This window comes from Engraulis encrasicolus, chromosome 1 (assembly GCF_034702125.1).
Source record: "Engraulis encrasicolus isolate BLACKSEA-1 chromosome 1, IST_EnEncr_1.0, whole genome shotgun sequence".
Classification (NCBI taxonomy): Eukaryota; Metazoa; Chordata; class Actinopteri; order Clupeiformes; family Engraulidae; genus Engraulis; species Engraulis encrasicolus.
The window spans coordinates 19,488,496-19,508,109 of NC_085857.1; the positions used below are offsets into that span (position 1 = coordinate 19,488,496).

General features: G+C 42.6%; 1 protein-coding gene across 1 annotated transcript; it reads left to right on the forward strand.

The window, feature by feature from the left end:
* Positions 1 to 11,137: 11,137 nt before the first annotated feature.
* On the forward strand, positions 11,138 to 12,715 carry LOC134456525 (toll-like receptor 13). Its single transcript, XM_063207911.1, has 3 exons — positions 11,138 to 11,172; positions 12,097 to 12,310; positions 12,392 to 12,715. The coding sequence occupies exons 1-3, from the start codon at positions 11,138 to 11,140 to the stop codon at positions 12,713 to 12,715; spliced, it is 573 nt and encodes a 190-aa protein (XP_063063981.1).
* The last annotated feature ends 6,899 nt before the right edge of the window (positions 12,716 to 19,614 follow it).

The window sequence follows — 19,614 nt, forward strand, 5'->3', positions numbered from 1 at the left end:
GCACCTCGTTAGTGAAGCCGAGATTTGTTTTTCACTCACACGTGTCAATGTTTCAATACTGACTCTGGCACTGCCTCTTAGAGTGCAGATTCTCTCTCTCTCTCTCTCTCTCTCTCTCTCTCTCTCTCTCTCTCTCTCTCTCTCTCTCTCTCTCTCTCTCTCTCTCTCTCTCTCTCTCTAAAAAGGGCACACTGTTCCGGACAGAGACATTGTCCAGCCGGGTTTTTTTTTTTCTTTCTTTCTCAGAGCCAAAGTCCTTGACCTGCTGCCTCGTTGCCTACATGCTGTGTAGTGTGCGGCTATTGTCAACCACTGGCAAATCAGCACTCCCTCGAGGCCGCTCAATTGGTGAGAAACTAGGGATAGACCAGACAGAGAGAGAAAATTCAAGAAAAAGAAAGGTGGGTGTGGTATTGGGATTACAAGGCTGTTTAATTTGTGAGAAACAAGGAGAGACAGAGTAGCCAGGAATAAAAAGATTGACATTCTAAGTGGAAGAAGGAGGGAATGGACAGACATACAGACCGAGAAAAAGAATGAAAGGACAAGAAGAAAAAGAAAAAAGAAGGGAAATGGAATTACAAAGCTGTTTAATTGGTGAGAAACAGGACTAAACTGAGAGACCTAAGTGCAGAGAAAAAAAAATTGAGATCGCAAGTGGTGGAAGGCAGGAATAGACAGACAAACAGATGGGACAGAGGAAAATTAAAGGAAAAGAAAAAAGAAAAGGGGATAAATGGAATAATGAGTCTTTTTAATTGGGGAGAAATAGGGGGAGATGAAGGGAACAAAGAGGGGGGGGGACATGGCAGTGGAGGAGCGGCGAGTATAGACAAGGGAAAGAAAAAGAAAAAAGGGTTGAAATGAAAGGAGAAAGGGTTGATGGAGCTGAGAACTGACTGATTGAGTGTCTCACCGCATGTCACCAACGAGGTGGCAGTGAACCAGCGGCGTATTGCTAGAGTACTTTGTACTTTTACCGCTCAACAATTGTATTCACAGGATAAACATTAAAATCTAAATGATGAACGATGATACACAGAGCACAGGTTTTGACCGAGACCACAGGCATATGAAAGTCGGTGAATTAATTCAGTATTAAATGAATAACTTAACAACTTTAGAATATAGCAGAGAATGATTTCTAAGTTAAGTAAATTATCAATTAATTCATGATTAATGGATCATTCACTTAACTTACAAATAATATTCTGCTACATATATAATGGTGCAAAAAAACTCAACAAAAACAACTTGGTGGAAAACCCACAAACACAATGGCCTTTTCAGAAGTCATCGTATACGTGCACGGAGCGAGGGGAAAAAATACATCTCAAGTGCTCTTTCCACTATAGGTGCAGGACGCCCTCGGCTTGGAGGCAGAATTTCTCCCTCTTTCCTCCCTTCACTGCACCCATTTCACAGAGCCTCTCCAGAGGCTGTCACTCATGTCCTGTTTGCTGTGAGCGGTTTTTAACTCTTTCTGTCCATCAAGGAAAAGGGGGAAATCAATCTCTCTCTCTCTCTCTCTCTCTCTCTCTCTCTCTCTCTCTCTCTCTCTCTGAACTGGAGACTAATGGGAGGGAGAGATGGAGAGAGAGAGAGAGAGAGAGAGAGAGAGAGAGAGAGAGAGAGAGAGAGAGAGAGAGAGAGAGAGAGAGAGAGAGAGAGAGAGAGAAATTGCATTGACTTTAGACCACACTGCCAGGGGCACCAAAGAAAGGAGGAGGGGAAATAAAATCAGTGGTTCAGTTCAATTTTTTTCAGATGAGTGTCAGGGCTCAGGACGTTTGGGTTTCTTTCTGCTCCTCGGGAACAGCCGCTTGCCAGAAAACCGTGACATTGAAAAACTGGGTTTGAATTTATACGCTCCACTTGCGACAACACAAAAAGCACACAACGTTTCTGACATGTTGGACATTAGGCACATGTGTCCCGCACCTGCGAAAGTATGCAAGTGTGATCCTCGGAGACATTCGTGACATAAGACGGAAAAATGACCAAAAAAAACCTGCCGTGTTGAGTTGAAATATTAATCATGGATTACATGCACATATTGAAGATGATTTATATCCTACGAAAGCCTGAATTATTTTCATGAACAGTTTGGCTTGTTTTAAAGTTGATGTATTCTTACAAAAAAAGCCTGAATTATTTTCATGAAAGGTTCATGAACCTCTTTTTTTCAAGTCATGATCACAAATCTGTTAGTAACTTGTGCAATTCTTGACAGGTTAACTACTGCTGTGTATAATTGCAAGGCAAAAAACTTTGCACGTAATTGATTTTAACATGGTGGTAAAATATGACAATGGCCTCATTGTTCAAAACTGTAATGTTTTCAATTGAATAACAGACATACAAACCTGTAGGCAGGAAGTTTGGGCCTATAGGTCAGGTTAATGTCATGTAATTCTATTATTATTGTTATTATTATTTAAAAATCAGTCACAAACACTGCAGGTGCTTAGCACTTGCTATTTATTTAAGGAATTACCTTTAATGGTTTCTCCCACTCACACAAACACATAGTTCAACTATCTAGTCTAGTCTAGCTTGAATTACCACTGAGGTAGCATCACTTTATGGTCTGTGTGTTTGTGTGTGTGTGTGTGTGTGTGTGTGTGTGTGTGTGTGTGTGTGTGTGTGTGTGTGTGTGTGTGTGTGTGCGTGCGTGCGTGCGTGCGTGCGTGCGTGCGTGCGTGCGTGTGTTTGTTCCCAAATTAGTGGTGAGACTGAAGCTCAGTTTCACATGGACGACAGAGAAACAAAGACCCCTGGACTTGCTCGACCACCACCACCCTCACACACACACACACACACACACACACACACACACACACACACACACACACACACACACACACACACACACACACACACACACACACACACACACACACACACACACACACACACCATAAGCCCTGGACCTGTGTGTGTGTGCATTGGGGTACATTGGTCAGCTGTCCCGAGCCCAGAACTGGGTCCTCATTACATTGTGTTGAGTGGTGGGGACCTTTCAGATGACTAGATGTCCTGGGGCCCGGCCAAAGCGATCAGCGTCCCCTGCATGCGTGCGTACATACGTACATGCTTTTGTGTGTGCATGTCTATGTGTGTCTCCATGTGCAGGGCTGGCCTGGGGAATAAATAGGGCCCGGGCACTTTTGGCTTAAAGGGACCCCTCATAATTAGCAGCCCCTCATAATTAGCAGCCCCTCATAATTAGCTTTTTTTAAAAAAACATTTCTGAAAGGGGCCCACGAGGGTACAGGGCCCACCGGGAAATGCCCGCCGTGCCAGATGGCCAGTCCAGCCCTGTCCATATGCCTGGACCTGTTCAGCTTCCCGATTCAGACGACAGCGCGGTGGCATCTGCTCAACATTTCACACACAAAATCCTGATTGTCTCCGAAGACAAACACATGTAGGTACAACCCAGAGCCACGTTTGTGTGCCTGAAAACCTTCATTCTGTCTTTTCCTCTCTCTCTTTCTGAAAACCTTCACTCTCTTTTTCCCTCTCTCTCTCCCTTTATTGTCTTTTTCCAGTCTTTCTTTTTCACTCTAAGTTTTTTATTAAAATCCAAACCAACCACCATGGACCGTGTGTGTGTGTGTGTATCTGTGTGTGTGTGTGTGTGTGTGTGTGTGTGTGTGTGTGTGTGTGTGTGTGTGTGTGTATTGTACATGCCTGTAGCGAAGGGGAGTAGAGTTGCCCAACTGGGACTCGAACCCAGACCTTCTGGGGTAGTAAACCGGGGCTCTGACCGCTACACCAAAGAGCCAGGCTCGTTGGTATGTTAGTCAGAACACACCCACAACCCTAGTGATGGTCACTCCATCACACTGCCTTCCCCTTCGGGAAGCGCACCCGTGCGCTTCACACACTCATGGTGTCCCTTGCGCAACTGCCCATCATGCTTCTCCCATCCAGTGTGCCCCGTCATCAATGCTTCACCCACCACTTGATAGTATCTAAGTTTTACTACTAATTAATATTTAAGACCAGATCCAGTGCAATAGTTGAAATTCAGAAATGCAAGGTTTATTGGCTTGAGAGAGGGAGAGGTGAGGCCAATAGGCCCCGAAGGCCTGTCCACAGGCCTCCCCACCCCCTCTCTCCAATGAGGTGTTAACGGTACAGGTACAGACAAAGAAGTAGCAAGAAGGGAAGAACAATGCCAGTGGCTGAACTTAAAAACACCTCCACAGGAAATGAGGTCACATTGGATGATGTCACATACAGTGATAGTTTTAGCCAATAGCAATGGATAGGTAATTTCAAATCAGCAGTTTGGGGGAAGGGAAGTTCAGTACATCCTGATGCCATAAACAAAGGGAACTTTTATTTGGCATCGCACAGTCTAAAAGTGTTATTCAAACACGTATCAAACAATACATGGACATTGAAATGTTATGTGTCATTGGGGGCACTATTCAGATTCTTTCAGTCCCCCTTTTGAAGTTAAAATACTTCACAAACATATCAAAACAGTAATCCACATAACACTCTGGAAATATATAGAGAAATAGCACTCTGGAGATTGGTTCCATCAAAAAGTTATCATAAGCAGCATGATATGAAGACAATTGAAATGGACTGTAAGAATTTTGTCATGACAGGATTGCAAACGAGTTGACTCATGTGACGCATGTCATTCAGTTCTTCATGTAAAGCAATGTGAAACGCGTTGTGTGTGCAGACGAGTGTAAAAAGAAAAACTGTAGTACTCTTCTTCCTCGTCTGGCTCCATCTTCTTCATATAATGTGGCCTTAGAGGCCAAGGCAGTGGAGCAGGTCAATGGCTTGAACGTTACCGGGAAGAGAGATAGCATCATACACTCAAGTACCTTATTCTGCACACATCAATGTTCACAACAAGCATCTGTGTCACCCAGGAAGATCTCATAGAACATGGAAGAATCAAAACAAGAATAAAATAAAATGAAATGGCAAAATGTGTCAGTGTGGGGACTGTCTCCCCCTTTCCATCAACTTCAAAGACACATAAATACAACACAGAGAAAATTCCTATTTTAAATGGTTGCCTTGAAATGAACAAAAGAAAATCAACAGGTCAGTCTGCCACTAAAGGTGTGAAAAGGGTATCTCTCAGCATGGGCAAGGGGTGCTCCCCCTTTTGACACCTTGAAATCAAAACAAGAAAATAAACTAGTCCATTCAAAACATTTGCCTCGTATAAACTCTTAAATTTCAATCTTAACTCATGACTTTGCTTTTGTGTGAATTCTTCATCTCAAACTCATATTTAGTCAACTTATCTTCACACAGTCTGAAACAGGCACAGGCAAAGGAGGACAGGCAACAGGCCTTCAATACGTTAACTCAGAGTACAGTCAATCACCACCCATCCTCCACTGAAAGTAAACAACTCACGGATCCTCTCCCCCTTTGCAATCTGTGGAGCATTCCAGCTGTAGCAGATTGGAGAAATCAGAGGGAAACAAATAAACAAAAATTAAAAATGCCAAGGGAGAAAACAATGACCGCCGAGATGTGCCACGCTTATTCACCCAATTTGTGTCTCAAGCAAAGGACCATCTTGTCCTCTCCAGATGTTTGGCTGGGTAACGCCGCCATACATGAACACCGCAAACCTTACTATAGTATTGCTTGGTACACAACTTCTGCTTTCCTCTCAGAAGTTCAAAACACCACTGGAATTCCCATCAGTAGATAACCCTCAAGCCAATACAGAAAGTACGTTTAGATTGTTCAAAACACATCATTTGCATAGTCAACGCCAGCCGCTTGTCACGCTTGAAGACAGCATGGTCACACAGTGAATGGGGAGCTCCACTCCTAGCCATGGCACATAACGGCTTCTAAAACAAAATAACAGGAAGAAACTCGCTACGGCAAAGCGGTATCTTGGATTAAAACCTGAAGGTGGGGGCATGACTGTACACTAGAGTTAAGGTTAGGTGGCTTAAAGAAAACAAATGCATCTCTGGCAGACTGACACAAAATAAAACAAAAGCTTATGGAAGTGTAATTACCAAAATTGTCATCCAATCTAAACAAAACAAATCCTGGGAAAATTGTATACAGCAAAACAAACAAATCACTCATTTGAGTATATAGACAAGATGTTAAACTTAGCAAGATTTGGTTTCTCAACAGGCCACCATGCTTTTCTTCTCACAACTGCTGTGGGCCAGCTCATTTCCATAACACCAGGCCTGCTTCAGAAGACACAAAACGATTAATGGGAAAAACAACCATCTTGAATATATGATCAAAGAGGACCCACTTAAAATCAGGAAACTGTAAATAAAGCAAAACTGTATCAACTCACATTCTTGTCAAACCAAAACAACAAATGGGTGAACAGGGTGAAATGAAATCATGACCAAATCAAACAAAGAAAAGGGTAAAAAATAAAATGTCATGACAGAAATTCATACATCTATCCAAATTCAATTTGTGGTTGGGAATATCCTTGTTTCTTTTAAGTTTCTTTGTCTTAAGGTCAGCACTCTGATTTTAGCTTTCTTTAACTTTTAAGAAGACATACAGTACACTCACACCTATCGGGGAGGGGGTCACAGGGTCGTTAAGGTTGGGGAAGTGTGGGGGGTTTCAACAGTTACACATACAAACACACTGGCCAGCACACACACACGCACACACACACACACACACACACACACAATAAAGGGGCCCAAACAAAGAGACAAAATGGAGGGAAAAGTTCAAGACCGTGTGGAATATCTGAGACATTGGCTGTTCAAAATCAATCAAAATGGGTATTTAGTAAATAGGCACCCCTGCCACTATTCCTATATTGGCCAGCTATTTTTGATTGACTCTGAGCAGTTGCCACTGATAGACACATTGATCAAATTTCTGTAGATCAGGACATGGGGATGGGGGTTAGTTGAAATAACAAAGAAAGACAAAGAGACAGCCATGGCAAACACAGACAAAGACAAGACACATGCATCTGATTTCACTACGGCACTGAATTCTGAATTTAGGAGCTTCATATAGACCTACACACCTTCAGTTGACAAGTACTCAAATAAGCTATGCCAAAGCTGTACAGTTTCTTTTGCTATTGCCAGATGAATTCAGTCATCAAACTAGTCTCCCAACAGTTCCTGGCGCCAGGATATTTTACGTAGGGCCAATTCTCATGATCCAAGAGTAAAGCTCTTTGTCAGGGAACTGCCTACAGCTTTCGTCAAAGGTGCCGTGTCGTAAGAACAGGTAGAGATTAAGAAAAGAGAGATTTTAAGACAGAAAAGAAAGAAACTCTACCTTTCCACCACACCCCTACTAGGTCGAGTCCGTGGATCTATTAAGCTATTCCTAATAGTCACACACCTTAAAGAAAATTAAAATTTATGTAATATCTATAAAGATAAATTTTCAATGAAACAGAACTCTGACCCCGTCATCTACAATATTACAAGTAATAAGGAGCGACCCAAAAATCTTCGTCAAGATCATGGCGTTGGGAAACCAGCTTCAGGACCTTAATCACATGACAACAGCAAACAACCACTTAAATACACTCACTTAGGATAAATGTTTCTGTCAACCAAAGGTATGAAGATGGTCTTACCACAAGCTCTGGACTCCAAATTAAATCCAATAAAATCCAAATTCTTTGTCACGGTCCGAACCTCCATCTGATAGTATCTAGGTTTTACTACTAATTAATATTTAAGACCAGATCCAGTGCAATAGTTGAAATTCAGAAATGCAAGGTTTATTGGCTTGAGAGAGGGAGAGGTGAGGCCACTAGGCCCCAAAGGCCTGTCCACAGGCCTCCCCACCCCCTCTCTCCAATGAGGTGTTAACGGTACAGGTACAGACAAAGAAGTAGCAAGAAGGGAAGAACAATGCCAGTGGCTGAACTTAAAAACACCTCCACAGGAAATGAGGTCACATTGGATGATGTCACATACAGTGATAGTTTTAGCCAATAGCAATGGATAGGTAATTTCAAATCAGCAGTTTGGGGGAAGGGAAGTTCAGTACATCCTGATGCCATAAACAAAGGGAACTTTTATTTGGCATCGCACAGTCTAAAAGTGTTATTCAAACACGTATCAAACAATACATGGACATTGAAATGTTATGTGTCATTGGGGGCACTATTCAGATTCTTTCACACTGAGGTCCCTCACACGGGGATCACCAATCCTGGGGGTCCCTCACATGGAATTACGGCTCACACACCATGGGTACGCTTCCGATGGCCTCACGGTACCATCCCACTTCTGACACCATTTGTAGTGAAGGGGAGTAGAGTTGCCCAGCTGGGACTCGAACCCAGACCTTCTGGGGTAGTAAACTGGGGCTCTGACCGGTACACCAAAGAGTCAGGCTCGTTGGCATTAGTCAGAACACCCCCACAACCCTAGTTGGTCACTCCATCACAATGCCAATGTCTTATTTACGTAAATGTTTCTAGTTAAACTGCACATTGGAGACTGGTCAAACACAATTTCAAACTTCTGTGCTAACCCTGTTACATAGATTTTTGACAATAAAGTACTCTTGACTTGACTTTTTTGGATTTGCATTTGGAACAGCATGTATGCATGCGTGTGCACTGTTGTCACTGAGCAGCAGGTAACCTGAATATGTGATTTTCTCGCCAAATGCAAGGATGTTATAATGTTGAGTATCTCACGGATCCTCTCTGGGTCATAAATGAACCCACGAATGTTTGATGGCAAACTCCTGCAATTAAAAGTTTTGAATTTACAATGAAAATTAAAGAAATGGTGCACAAAAATATGTGCCGGCGATCATAAATGACCCTGCACAGTCGCTTTAGGGTTAAAACATCTTTATATTTCTACCACCAGGTAAGATGCAATTGAGGAAGTGAAACCTGTGAAAGATATTTCTGTTTGTTGAGTGGTTTTTTGCTGCCATTTATATGTATTTTATCAATCACAATATGCATGGTTATACAGTATCTCTTTCAGCACAGGGTTTGCATAAAAAAGTCCTTTAGGATTAAAATATTTTATCACACATAACAGAGATCAAAAGCAAGGCTATATAAAATCAAAAAGTATTTTTTCTTGTACTTTAGTGCTACTGTATTTGCAGCCAAGGGCATACCGGTGTACAAGATAGTCAACTGGATACGAGTTCATTCAACTATAGAGTGATTAATCTGCATATTTTGCGAAGGACAGGCAAGATGTAATTGAGGAAGTGAAAGATGTACAGTAGATTTCACACACTTCTGTTTGCTATGGTCCTATTTAGCTGGTCCTATTAAGCTACGCCCCAAGCAGCCTCAGTCAGTTCTCGGGTGATACGCATGTTTTTTCATGATTTTTCTTTGTCTAGACAGTTTTTTTATTTGCATTTGGAACAGTGCAGAATGGATCTATTCTTCTTCTTTCTGATTGTGCAAGGACTCTATACCTCTGCTTGGATATCAAGGAGATGCCTTGTGTTGGATGAAGACAACCCGTATCCACATTTTGAAATTAACGATATGACCTGCCCTCGAAGTCAGCTTACAGCTACATGCAACTGTAAGGAAGTTTCAAACTTGGCATTGGAACTTTCCACAATCCCCATTACCATTCAAGTTCTATGTTTGTGGGGTAGTTCTGGGATAAAAATCTGCAACAATGGACTTCACAAATTCCCCCATCTCCACAGTCTGTATATTTACGGCTGTCTGTCTGCTATCGATCCCGAGGCCTTCAGGGGACTAGCACATCTACAAACGCTTTCCATTGATTCCTCAAAACAGTGTAATGCCTCGCTACCATCTCAGGTATTTACTGATTTGTACAATTTGGAGGATCTGAAACTTAACAACTATGAACTACCACAGATGGAAATGTGTGACTTGAATGGCCTTCATCGAATGAAAAGACTTGATTTCAAGGGCAGTGTCAACTTCACTGATCTTTTGTGCAAAGTGTCTTGCCTGTCAACCACCCTAGAATCTCTGAATATTACAATAGAGGATGCTGGAGTTTTGAAACCTTCCAATTGCTCACATGATCAATGCAAGTTTCCTGCTTTGAAGGATGCAAGGGTTTCATTTAGGTACATTGAGAAAATAGAAAACAATGCTTTTGAATGTTTGAAGAACATAACATTCTTAAGTATGCCAATGGATTATGTATTGCAGAGTCAAATTTTATACTCTGGGGTTAAACAAATTGATACGATGGTCTTACATATAACAGAGATACATATCAAATATATCTGTGAAATTGTAACTCTTCTGTCTGTCAAAAAACTCTATTTAGATGTTCAGTCATTTCAAGAATATTCTGATTCATCGTGGGAAAACTGTGCCACACTGGAGTTAATCTCCATTGAAAGCAATCTATTTGCAACTGATCTCAGTTTCATACCCACTCTTAAAAAGCTAAAAACATTTAGAGTTATTTTCAGTAAATCTGGGATGGGCACAACTATCAAAAACGGAAGATCCTTAGACTCTCTCTGCAAAACAAATATTTCCCTTCCATTACTGAAGGATTTCAGTTACAGTTCGAGAGAGAATTTGACAGTTAGTACCAAACAGTTTCTCTGTTCATGTAACTTAGAGCACCTTTATATTGATGGGCAAAATCTGGAAGTAGAAGAGTCTGCATTTGAGGGGCTTATTCATTTGAAGAACCTTAGTCTTGTGGCCGAAAACTATTTGACAATTGAAAGCACAGCTTTTAAAGGACTAGCTGGATTACATAGTTTCATAGCTCGTGGACGTCTTTATAGCATAAAGCCAGATTTGTTTTTTGATGTACAAAATATGGAATTCTTACGCCTCAAACTGATATCAATACACACCATACATCCTTTTGCTTTTTCAAACATCCCACTGTTGAAAGACTTAGAGCTCAGTGGGAAGTATATATCAGAAATTCAGACCAACACCTTTTTTGGCCTACAGAACCTGGAAAACTTGAGTATATCATTCAAAAACCTGACGCGTCTTGAGGCATCCTGCTTTGCCCATCTGCCCGCTCTCAGGGTTCTCCGTCTTGGGTTCCTGAGGTTCTCCAGCCCTGGGCACCCTGGTATGGCGCTCCTGAATCTGACTTCAATCTTTGGTGGTAGGTTCCCTCGCCATTTGTCCGATCTCACCCTCACATCTGGGTCTCGCCCCATGACTCTGGTCATTGCTGATGACAGCGCCCCAGAGTTAGGCCTGAGGATCTCTCTCTTTAGCCTGAAGATTGTATTGTGGGGCTGTGACAAACCTTTCCTAAAGTCAGTCATAAAACTCGACATTTCTACAGATGTGTACCCAACGATACTTCTCCTTTTTATGACTTGACATCTGTGGTAGAGTTAAGTTTAATGCAGTGGTCTGGAAGTGCAGTACACAAACTTTCTACTCTAAACAGACTAGTGCATTTAAAGCATTTAGACCTCAGACATGTGAACTTCATTAATCTGCCAGACATGGGTCTAATGTTCAAAAACTTGACCAAACTGGAGCAGTTAAGTCTTTCGGAGTGTCAGGCGGATGCTTTGGAGGTAGAACTTATTCAGGACATGATCTCTCTGAAGTACTTGTATCTGGACATAGTATCAACAGAGGTCAACATATCTCCAGCTTTCTTTGAGCATCTAACCATTCTGAGATTCGCTCTTATCATTGACATTCAACTACGCTGCACATGTGACAACACCAGATTTGTTTGGTGGGCAGAGCAGCAGCAGCAAGCGGAGGTGTTCTTCTGGCCCATCCTGGACAAACAATTGCGGTGCCTTTCAGGAGGTAGATCACAGGATATTGACCAGTACGGCCGGGGGTGCATCCCAATATGTGACCTTGTCTCCTCCACTTGCGCTTGTCTCCTCGCCCCGCCTCCTGGCCCCTCCTCCGTGGAGAAAACAATAAAGTTTCCCAGCTGTCAGCCTCGCCACAACAACTTTTGAGGGACTGTTTTTCATTCACCATAACAATTGCAAACGAGAAAAAGACTCTACAATTGAGCTTTTGCAAGATATTGAAATATAATGCTGTTGTCAGTGATGTCATCATGACGAGAAGCAAGTGGAGGAGGCAAGTGGAGGAGGCAAGGTCACATATTGGGATGCACCCCAGGCCTACTGCAGTCTAGATGTGGGCTTCCTGATGTTTGCCAGCACGTCATGCCTCGTCCTGCTCTTCATGTCAGCTGTGCTATTGCATCAGGTGGCCAGAGAGTACCTGCTGGCCTTCTACCACATTGCTCACGGCTGGGTGAATGAGGCACTGCGTGGCAGAAACACGGGACCACGCTACCAGTACGACGCCTTCGTGTCGTACAGTGGCAGAGACGAGCGCTGGGTGGTGGAGAGTCTCCTGCCCAACCTGGAACAAAGGGGACCCCCGTTCCTGCGACTTTGCCTGCACACCAGGGACTTTCAGCTGGGGAAGGACATTGTGGAGAACATCACGGAAGGTCTTTACCGAAGCCGTCGCACCCTCTGCCTGGTCAGCCGCCACTTCCTGCGCAGCAACTGGTGTTCCCTGGAGATGCGGCTGGGCACCTATCGACTGCAGGCTGAACACAGAGATGTGCTCATCCTGGTGTTTCTGGAGAGGATCCCCTCTAACCTGCGGTCCACTCACCACAGGGTGGCCCGACTGGTCAAGACCAGGACATACATGGAATGGCCAGAGGACCCGACACAACACCAGGCTTTCTGGGACAGACTATGGAAAAAACTATTGGAAGGCAGGGTGCAGTGAGTTGCCAATCAGATTTTAAAGACAGGTTCTTAAGTGCATAATGGCTTTTTCAATATGAATTGAATATCGTCAAGCTCTCTGTAGAAAACAAAAATGTGATGATGATCATGGAGAAGTACAGTATAATTAGGATATGACTTGTTCATATGCTGGCGCATCACTGAAAGCAGACAGTTTCAGATTCTGAATTTGAAAAATGTAGAGTGACTTGGATGGAGATGTAAACAGTTGATTGCTTTAAACATATTCATAAGAGTGTCATAATGCTTGCTGAATATAAACACGTGTAAGTTTACAGTAAGAGCTTAATCTGTAACAATGTAAGTCAAGCCTTTGATGTTTAACCTGGTTCTCACGCGATGGTTGTTACCAACCTCACGAAGTTGAGCGGAAATGCACGAAGGGTCTGCGTGAGAGCCAGGCTATTTGATGTTGGCTCCATGACATTTACACTGTATTTCAACCATTTTCTTTGTTAATGTTTTCATATGCAGCTAAGCTTTAGATGAATAATGCCCTTTGTGAATGTAATACAGTGTGCTGGTATGCAATCAATGTTTCAGTGGATGAGAGACTGAGAGAAAGCAAAAGAATCGGACTGGGTCCACAATAGAATAATAGAGCAGTGTTTCTCAAACTTTGTCAGACCGGGGACCACTTTGTCCCCCTAAATATGTTCAGGGACCACCTGTGAACTGAAATGACAGTTGATGGGTGCTAATTTGATACTGCTAATTTCGATGCAGATCAGTTACTTTTTTTATCCACATTCACAAGCCTGTCTTATTGTAGTGAAAATGTTATGTTTAGCTTTGTAATAATGTTACAAATATAGCTACCTTGTCTTGGTAAAATAGAAATCCCCTTGCGGACCACCTGAGCTCTGTCACGGACCACTAGTGGTCCCCGGACCACACTTTGAGAATCACTGTAATAGAGGGAAGGGAAAGAGATGGAGAGAGAAGTAAAATTGAATTAATCCAACTAGACCTGCGCTAGAATGAAAGAGAGAGAGCAAAAGAGAGAGAGAGTGGGGGGAGATAAAGAGAGAGAAAATGCAATTGAATTAGGCCTAAAGTATAATTAGGCTGGACCTGTGTCCTGCATACTGGTGCTCGGGCCCGCGGTCGCCGTCATCTGTTCTGTTCTGGGTAGGGTGACCAGCTGTCCGGACTTCGGCCGGACAACCCCGCCCCTTAACTTTCTAACCTTGCGTCCTCGCGCGCACCCATTGCTTCGACTTGCCGAATCCCCGCCTCCGTGGAGAAAACAGTGAAGTTGGCATTCTAAACTGTAGGCAGAAATCAGGGAACAGCGCTGCCATCTTACCTCAGACTAACTCAGCTGCCAGCAACAGTTAAACTTGTAAAACAATATTTTTTGGGGAAGGATTTTCGCATTTCATTACCTCACTCCGATAAAGGAGTCATCAGTACCACTAACTTAATATTGTATCAGAGACGGCAGGTTACGATAGACAAATCCTTCCGTTGTTGTCTGTGTGGGCTGTTTCATATTTTTTTTAAATGTATTTAGGGTAGTCGTGCATTCGTAGGCCTACTGTAATAGCCAACAATTAATTTGATTTACTTTACTCAAAGTTGGTCAGAAGTCTGTTTATCAGCGGTGTTTTAAGGGAGGCAAACCGCTTCTGTCAACCTTTTTTTTCATGCAGACGCTGGATAACCAACAACACGAGCTCAAAATAGCCTACAGACAGCGCCCGTGCAGAAAGACGTTTCTTTGCCCTGTTTGTAAAGTTGTGAGAACCCTCGTATCGTTGTAGCCTAAAGGCATTTAGGTCTGGGGGTTATATCTGGAGTAACATGGCGGCCGCAGATATCGGAAACGCGACCGACTGTCAAGGTCTAGTTTGCGTCAATGACGTTGCCTCGCATCTCGAGGTCATAAGCAAAAGGCTAGGAGGAAAGGAAAGGCAAAGAGAGGGACACACGGACGTCGTGAACAGGTCGTAAAAACGGACCGATGGCCACCCTAGTTCTGGGGTGAATTTCTCAAAACCAAAGTTGCTTACTACATTAGCTACTTTGTTGTTTTCAATGCATTTTTCCATTGGCAACTACCGAAGTTGCTAACAGGCTAACAACTTCTCTTTTGAGAAATTCACCCCTGGGTTGGCCGTCACGTTCCCTTACAGGGTTGCTAGATGAGTCTGATGATTTCCAGCCCAAAAAATGCTCAAAACCCGCCTAGAAGCACAAAATCCCTCCCAATTCTATTGATTTCTATGGCAAAAAATCGGGAGGTTTTTTTCTGCTAAATTACCCGCACACGGCCATCCTAAGCAGCCCAATTGGGCGGGAAACAGCCCAATCTGGCAACACTGCTACCTTATCGTGTTTATTATGCACAGGGAGGTGTATGCCCAGGCTTGCTATGTGCACTGGAGAGAGATTAGATCGAATAGCACACAGCGCAATAGAGGAGTCTCCGTGTGTGTGTGTGTGCATGTGCGTGTGCGTGCGTGTGCCTGTATGTGTGTGTGCGGCAGGGTGTGTGTATGCATGCATGCGAGACAGGGAGAGACAGAGGGACAGAGAGGCATTGTGTGTTAGAGAGAGCCGTTTGGTTCCGTGTGTGTGCCTACGTGTGTGCAAGCATATGTTCATGTGTGTGTGTGTGTGTGTGTGTGTGTGTGTGTGTGTGTTAGTGTGCGTGTGTATGTTCACCAGGGGAGGTAGAGAAGGGGAAATAACCAATGAAAACCGACACCATTGCAGATAAGCCATGGGGGGGCGCGTAGAGGGGAGATCCAACACCATAGATCAATATTGCATGGGCCGATGTCACAGAGCGTTCTTAACTGCTCTCGAAGGCCCTTGTCAAAATGTTGTGATTGCGGTATTAAGTAGGAGGATACGTTGCCTTATACCTTTACATAATTGATGTTATCTGACATAAGAAATAAGGGACTTTCTCTCAGTTGGGTGCGGCCATTGAGTAATAGCAGTCAAATCTGCCAAGCGGAGGTAGCCGTAGCATAGCGGTTGTTGAATTTGAGTGGTATATCCAGCTGCATTTTGCAGCTGACCAACAACTGATTGACCATACTGTTGTTAACTTTTGCCTATTCCTGTGTTCCAATCAATTGGGCCCTGGAATGTGACATGTTTACTGTTACTTTGCTGATATCTGGAGAGCTCAGAGCGAGAGCCTCTGCTGTTGAAGGCCATTGTGCCAGGGCACAGTGTGCTCGCGCCTAACTTTCCAGATAGCAGACACATCTAGGCTGTGTGTTATCCTTAGCGATAGGTGTTTTTATGCTTCGTCACTACTGGAGACATGGAGACGACATCTTCCTTAACTAAGATCATACTTGCATATGTGTAACCTGCTGACATGAGGAAGACGGTATAAAAACCGTTGCCACCATTTTGTCAGCTGTCGGTCGATTTGCCTGTCATTCGCCAGAGATAGGATGCTGCCTAGATAGTGAGACGCTGTGAGACTTTGTCTCATTTTTATTTCTTTTTAACCTTTTTATTCTTCTTCTACGTTTACTTCTTTTATTTTCTTCTTATTCTTTTTGTAATCTCACTGTTTCTATAATAAATTGTATCCTGATCGATCCTTTTAATTACGAAGTCAAGACTTATTTTATTTTTGCAAGTGAGTCAACTAAAACACAACGCAGAGTATTCAGCCTTCAATTTTTATTGGAGAAGAGAATTTTGGAACACCTCCAAAATCTAACACGGTGAACGACTGAATGGGATAGTCAGAAGTCGGAAGCAAGTCCTGCTTATCTGCGCATCTCTTTTAGACGTGCATAGATGGACGTCTACGACTAATTTGCAATCCTTACTACACCTACTGTACACTACATTCAGTTTAGGCTAGATAATATTCGGTAACGATGCTACATAAAATTTTGTGTAATTAGGACGACTGCCTTTGCAAAAGCTGTGCTTGAATGAAAATAAGGCATTCAACACAAGCGTATGGTTCGCATTGGGGCAGGATGGTGAACTTAAGGTCAGAGGGCTGCAGGTTTGAATCCCATGATCCTCACCTCTCTCTACACCTCCATCCATGGCTAAAGTAGAGTAGAGTAGAGTAGAGTAGAGTAGAGTAGAGTAGAGTAACTTTATTGATCCCCAGGGGGAAATTCAGGTATCCAGTAGCTTACATAAATACACAAATACACAAATGCCCACATGGACATTTCAAGACACAAATAACACAGGAATAGTCAGGGAGGGGAAAATAAAATAAAATAGTAGAGATAATAAATGTAAAAAAGGTAATTGTGCAAAAAGACATTCTGTGAGTTGGGATAGACCAATGCAGAAAACATACTCTGTCAGTTAAGGTAAAGTGCCATTGAGCAAGGGACACCTGACCCCACATTGCTCCAGGTGCTGCAACCCATACCCTGTATTCAAATAACGTTACATCGCTTTGGATAAAAGCGTCAGCTAAGTGTAATGTAATGTGGTAATGTAAACTGAGTCAGGGTTAAGTGTGCTAAACTGGCTGTGAGGGACAGCAGCCAAGGACGCATGTTGGAGAGAATGTTAAAGGGACACTGTGTGAGATTTTTAGTTGTTTATTTCCAGAATTCATGCTACCGATTCACTAATGTTACCTTTTTCTTGAATACTTACCACCCCCATCAAATTCTTATTATTCATTATGAAAAAATACACATACATTAAAAGGGGGATCGTCTCCATGATCTGCCATTTTGAATTTCCAAAAATAGCCATGTTTAGCTATAAAAATGACTGTACTTGGATCTTACTAGAAAATATTTGTTTATTACTAAGCAAACTTTCATGTAAAGATCAAATTTGGCAATTGGCAGCCCAGTTTCAATGAGGAGCATAGTTGCAGTACCATTTTTGACCATTTCCTTTTTTGACCGTGTCCCTTTAAAGAAGGGAACAAAAGCACAGTTTGCTGGGTATGTCGAGTGTGGGAGTATAAAGTAGAAGAAGGAAGGTTTTGTTTTTGGTGCTGGTCTGACCTCTACAGACCAACTGCTCCAAAAGGTCAAAGAAAGTAATGAGAGGACACCAAAGGGCTTGAAGCGCTCAAGAGACTGTGCAAACAATATTACTTAGGTGCTCATCTGTACCGGGTGAAATGTAAGTCCAAAAAAGTGGAAGGAAAAAGCAGAGGCACTCTGAGATTTGAGAAAAATATTTTAAAAGCCTTTAATTTAACATGGCAATTTTGTTTAAAAACACATGGGCCTACGCGTCATATTGGCCTTCATCAGGGCATGCGCTTTTAAACAGAATTGCCATGTGAAATTAAAGGCTTTTTTATATTTTTCTCAAATATCAGAGTGCCTCTGCTTTTTCCGTCCTTTTTCGGTAAAAAAGTACTTGCACAGACTAGCTTTTACACCTTCAGTTTCTGTGTTTAATGTGTGATTATAAAAATGTTAAAAGTTAATAAAAAAAATATTTTGGGGGAAAAAAAGACTGGCTTTTGAAAGTAAATGTAGTAGTATCAAACACCTTTCAAGTAGTATCTTGTAGTAGTATCAAACATTTCGTTGTACCTTTTTTTGCCATAAACTGTTAGTCATTTGTACCTGTTTTCCCTCAAAGCTGATCTTGTCTCCCATCACTTTCAAAATGGCTAATTCACACTGTACAGTACCAAACGGTGGTGGTGCAGGTTAACCGCCACAGTTGATGATTTAAATAGGAAGCATTCCAAACATATATACCATTTGAAAAATTATCTGAAAGGGTTTTTGAGTCCATGTATTAGAGTTTTATTTTTTTTTATGTAATTTGGTGTTGATGTCTATTGGGAACTCCACCTCACGGTGCATATACACCGAAAGCGCGGACGTCCACTTAAAGTGTCCGGTTCACTTCACCTGTCCGGTATCAGTCTGAAACGATTAGAATACATGAAAACAGATCATGCCTTGCACACAGGAGCGCGGCGTAAGCGCGGCGCATGTCCGGCCCGACCGGACATGTCCGCGATGCTCCTTGAAAATAGAGCTCGAGTTTATTTTCCTGCGCGGACGCCCGCGTTCAATGAGCGGCTTCCATTGAAAATGAATGGCTGCTGACCGCGGATAGAACGTGGACGTTGACTGTGCAGCGTGAAAGGCAGCCCGCGAACCTCTTGGACTCACAATGCTCCCGGACACGTTCAGCGAACACGAATATCTTGGTGTGTATGTACCGTCAGCCGAGAGGGGTTCTACTGTATGGTTCTATACGTACAGTCAATGGCTCTGGCTCTGCTATAGAACCTTGGGTCTCCAGTCTCCAACATGACATCATGCACTGTCTTATAGGGAAAGAATAACTCACACTTTTGTTTTGTAAAATATTGTGTTTTGTGGTACCCAACTACATGGATAAAATAAAAATACAATGGATAGTAGTTTAAATGTGTCTTACTAACAAGAAAGTTGTGGCTGCACCATCCCTTTAAAGTATTGACATATTTTCTTTTCTGCCTGTGCTCCTTTACATATAAGTTTTTATTCATGATCTTGTCTAGTACTGTACATGACTGGAGAGTTATGATTGGACGGTTCAGTGAATTGGCTGGGACACATACTGTATGTCACAGACGTCTGACTGGGCCAATGATGTCAGACAGAAAGAACTAATGAACTGACCTCCATCCTCAGTTGCTTCTAATGTTTTTATAATCCCATAAAACGGTGTATTAATGCTGCCATTTTACTGTTTGAGATTGTACATTTTGTTAAACCGTTGTCATTGTGGTTGTGAAGTTGGTTAATTAAAAAGGTTATAAATCCCCAAAAGGACAGGATTTTTGACCCAGGGGAGAGATAAGCGGATATACAAAACAAACAGATGTGTCTCTCGTCAGTACTCCTTTCGGCAGTCACTTACACTAATGGACAGTAACAGGATGTCGGACTCAAAACA

Excerpts from the sequence above, each read along its gene's own strand:
- LOC134456525 (XM_063207911.1), top strand. The coding sequence starts at position 11,138 with ATGACTCTGGTCATTGCTGATGACAGCGCCCCAGA. Across the intron at positions 11,173-12,096 it reads GCTGATGACAGCGCCCCAGA|TCTAGATGTGGGCTTCCTGA; the intron begins GTTAGGCCTGAG and ends GGCCTACTGCAG. Across the intron at positions 12,311-12,391 it reads GTGGCAGAGACGAGCGCTGG|CTGGGGAAGGACATTGTGGA; the intron begins GTGGTGGAGAGT and ends AGGGACTTTCAG.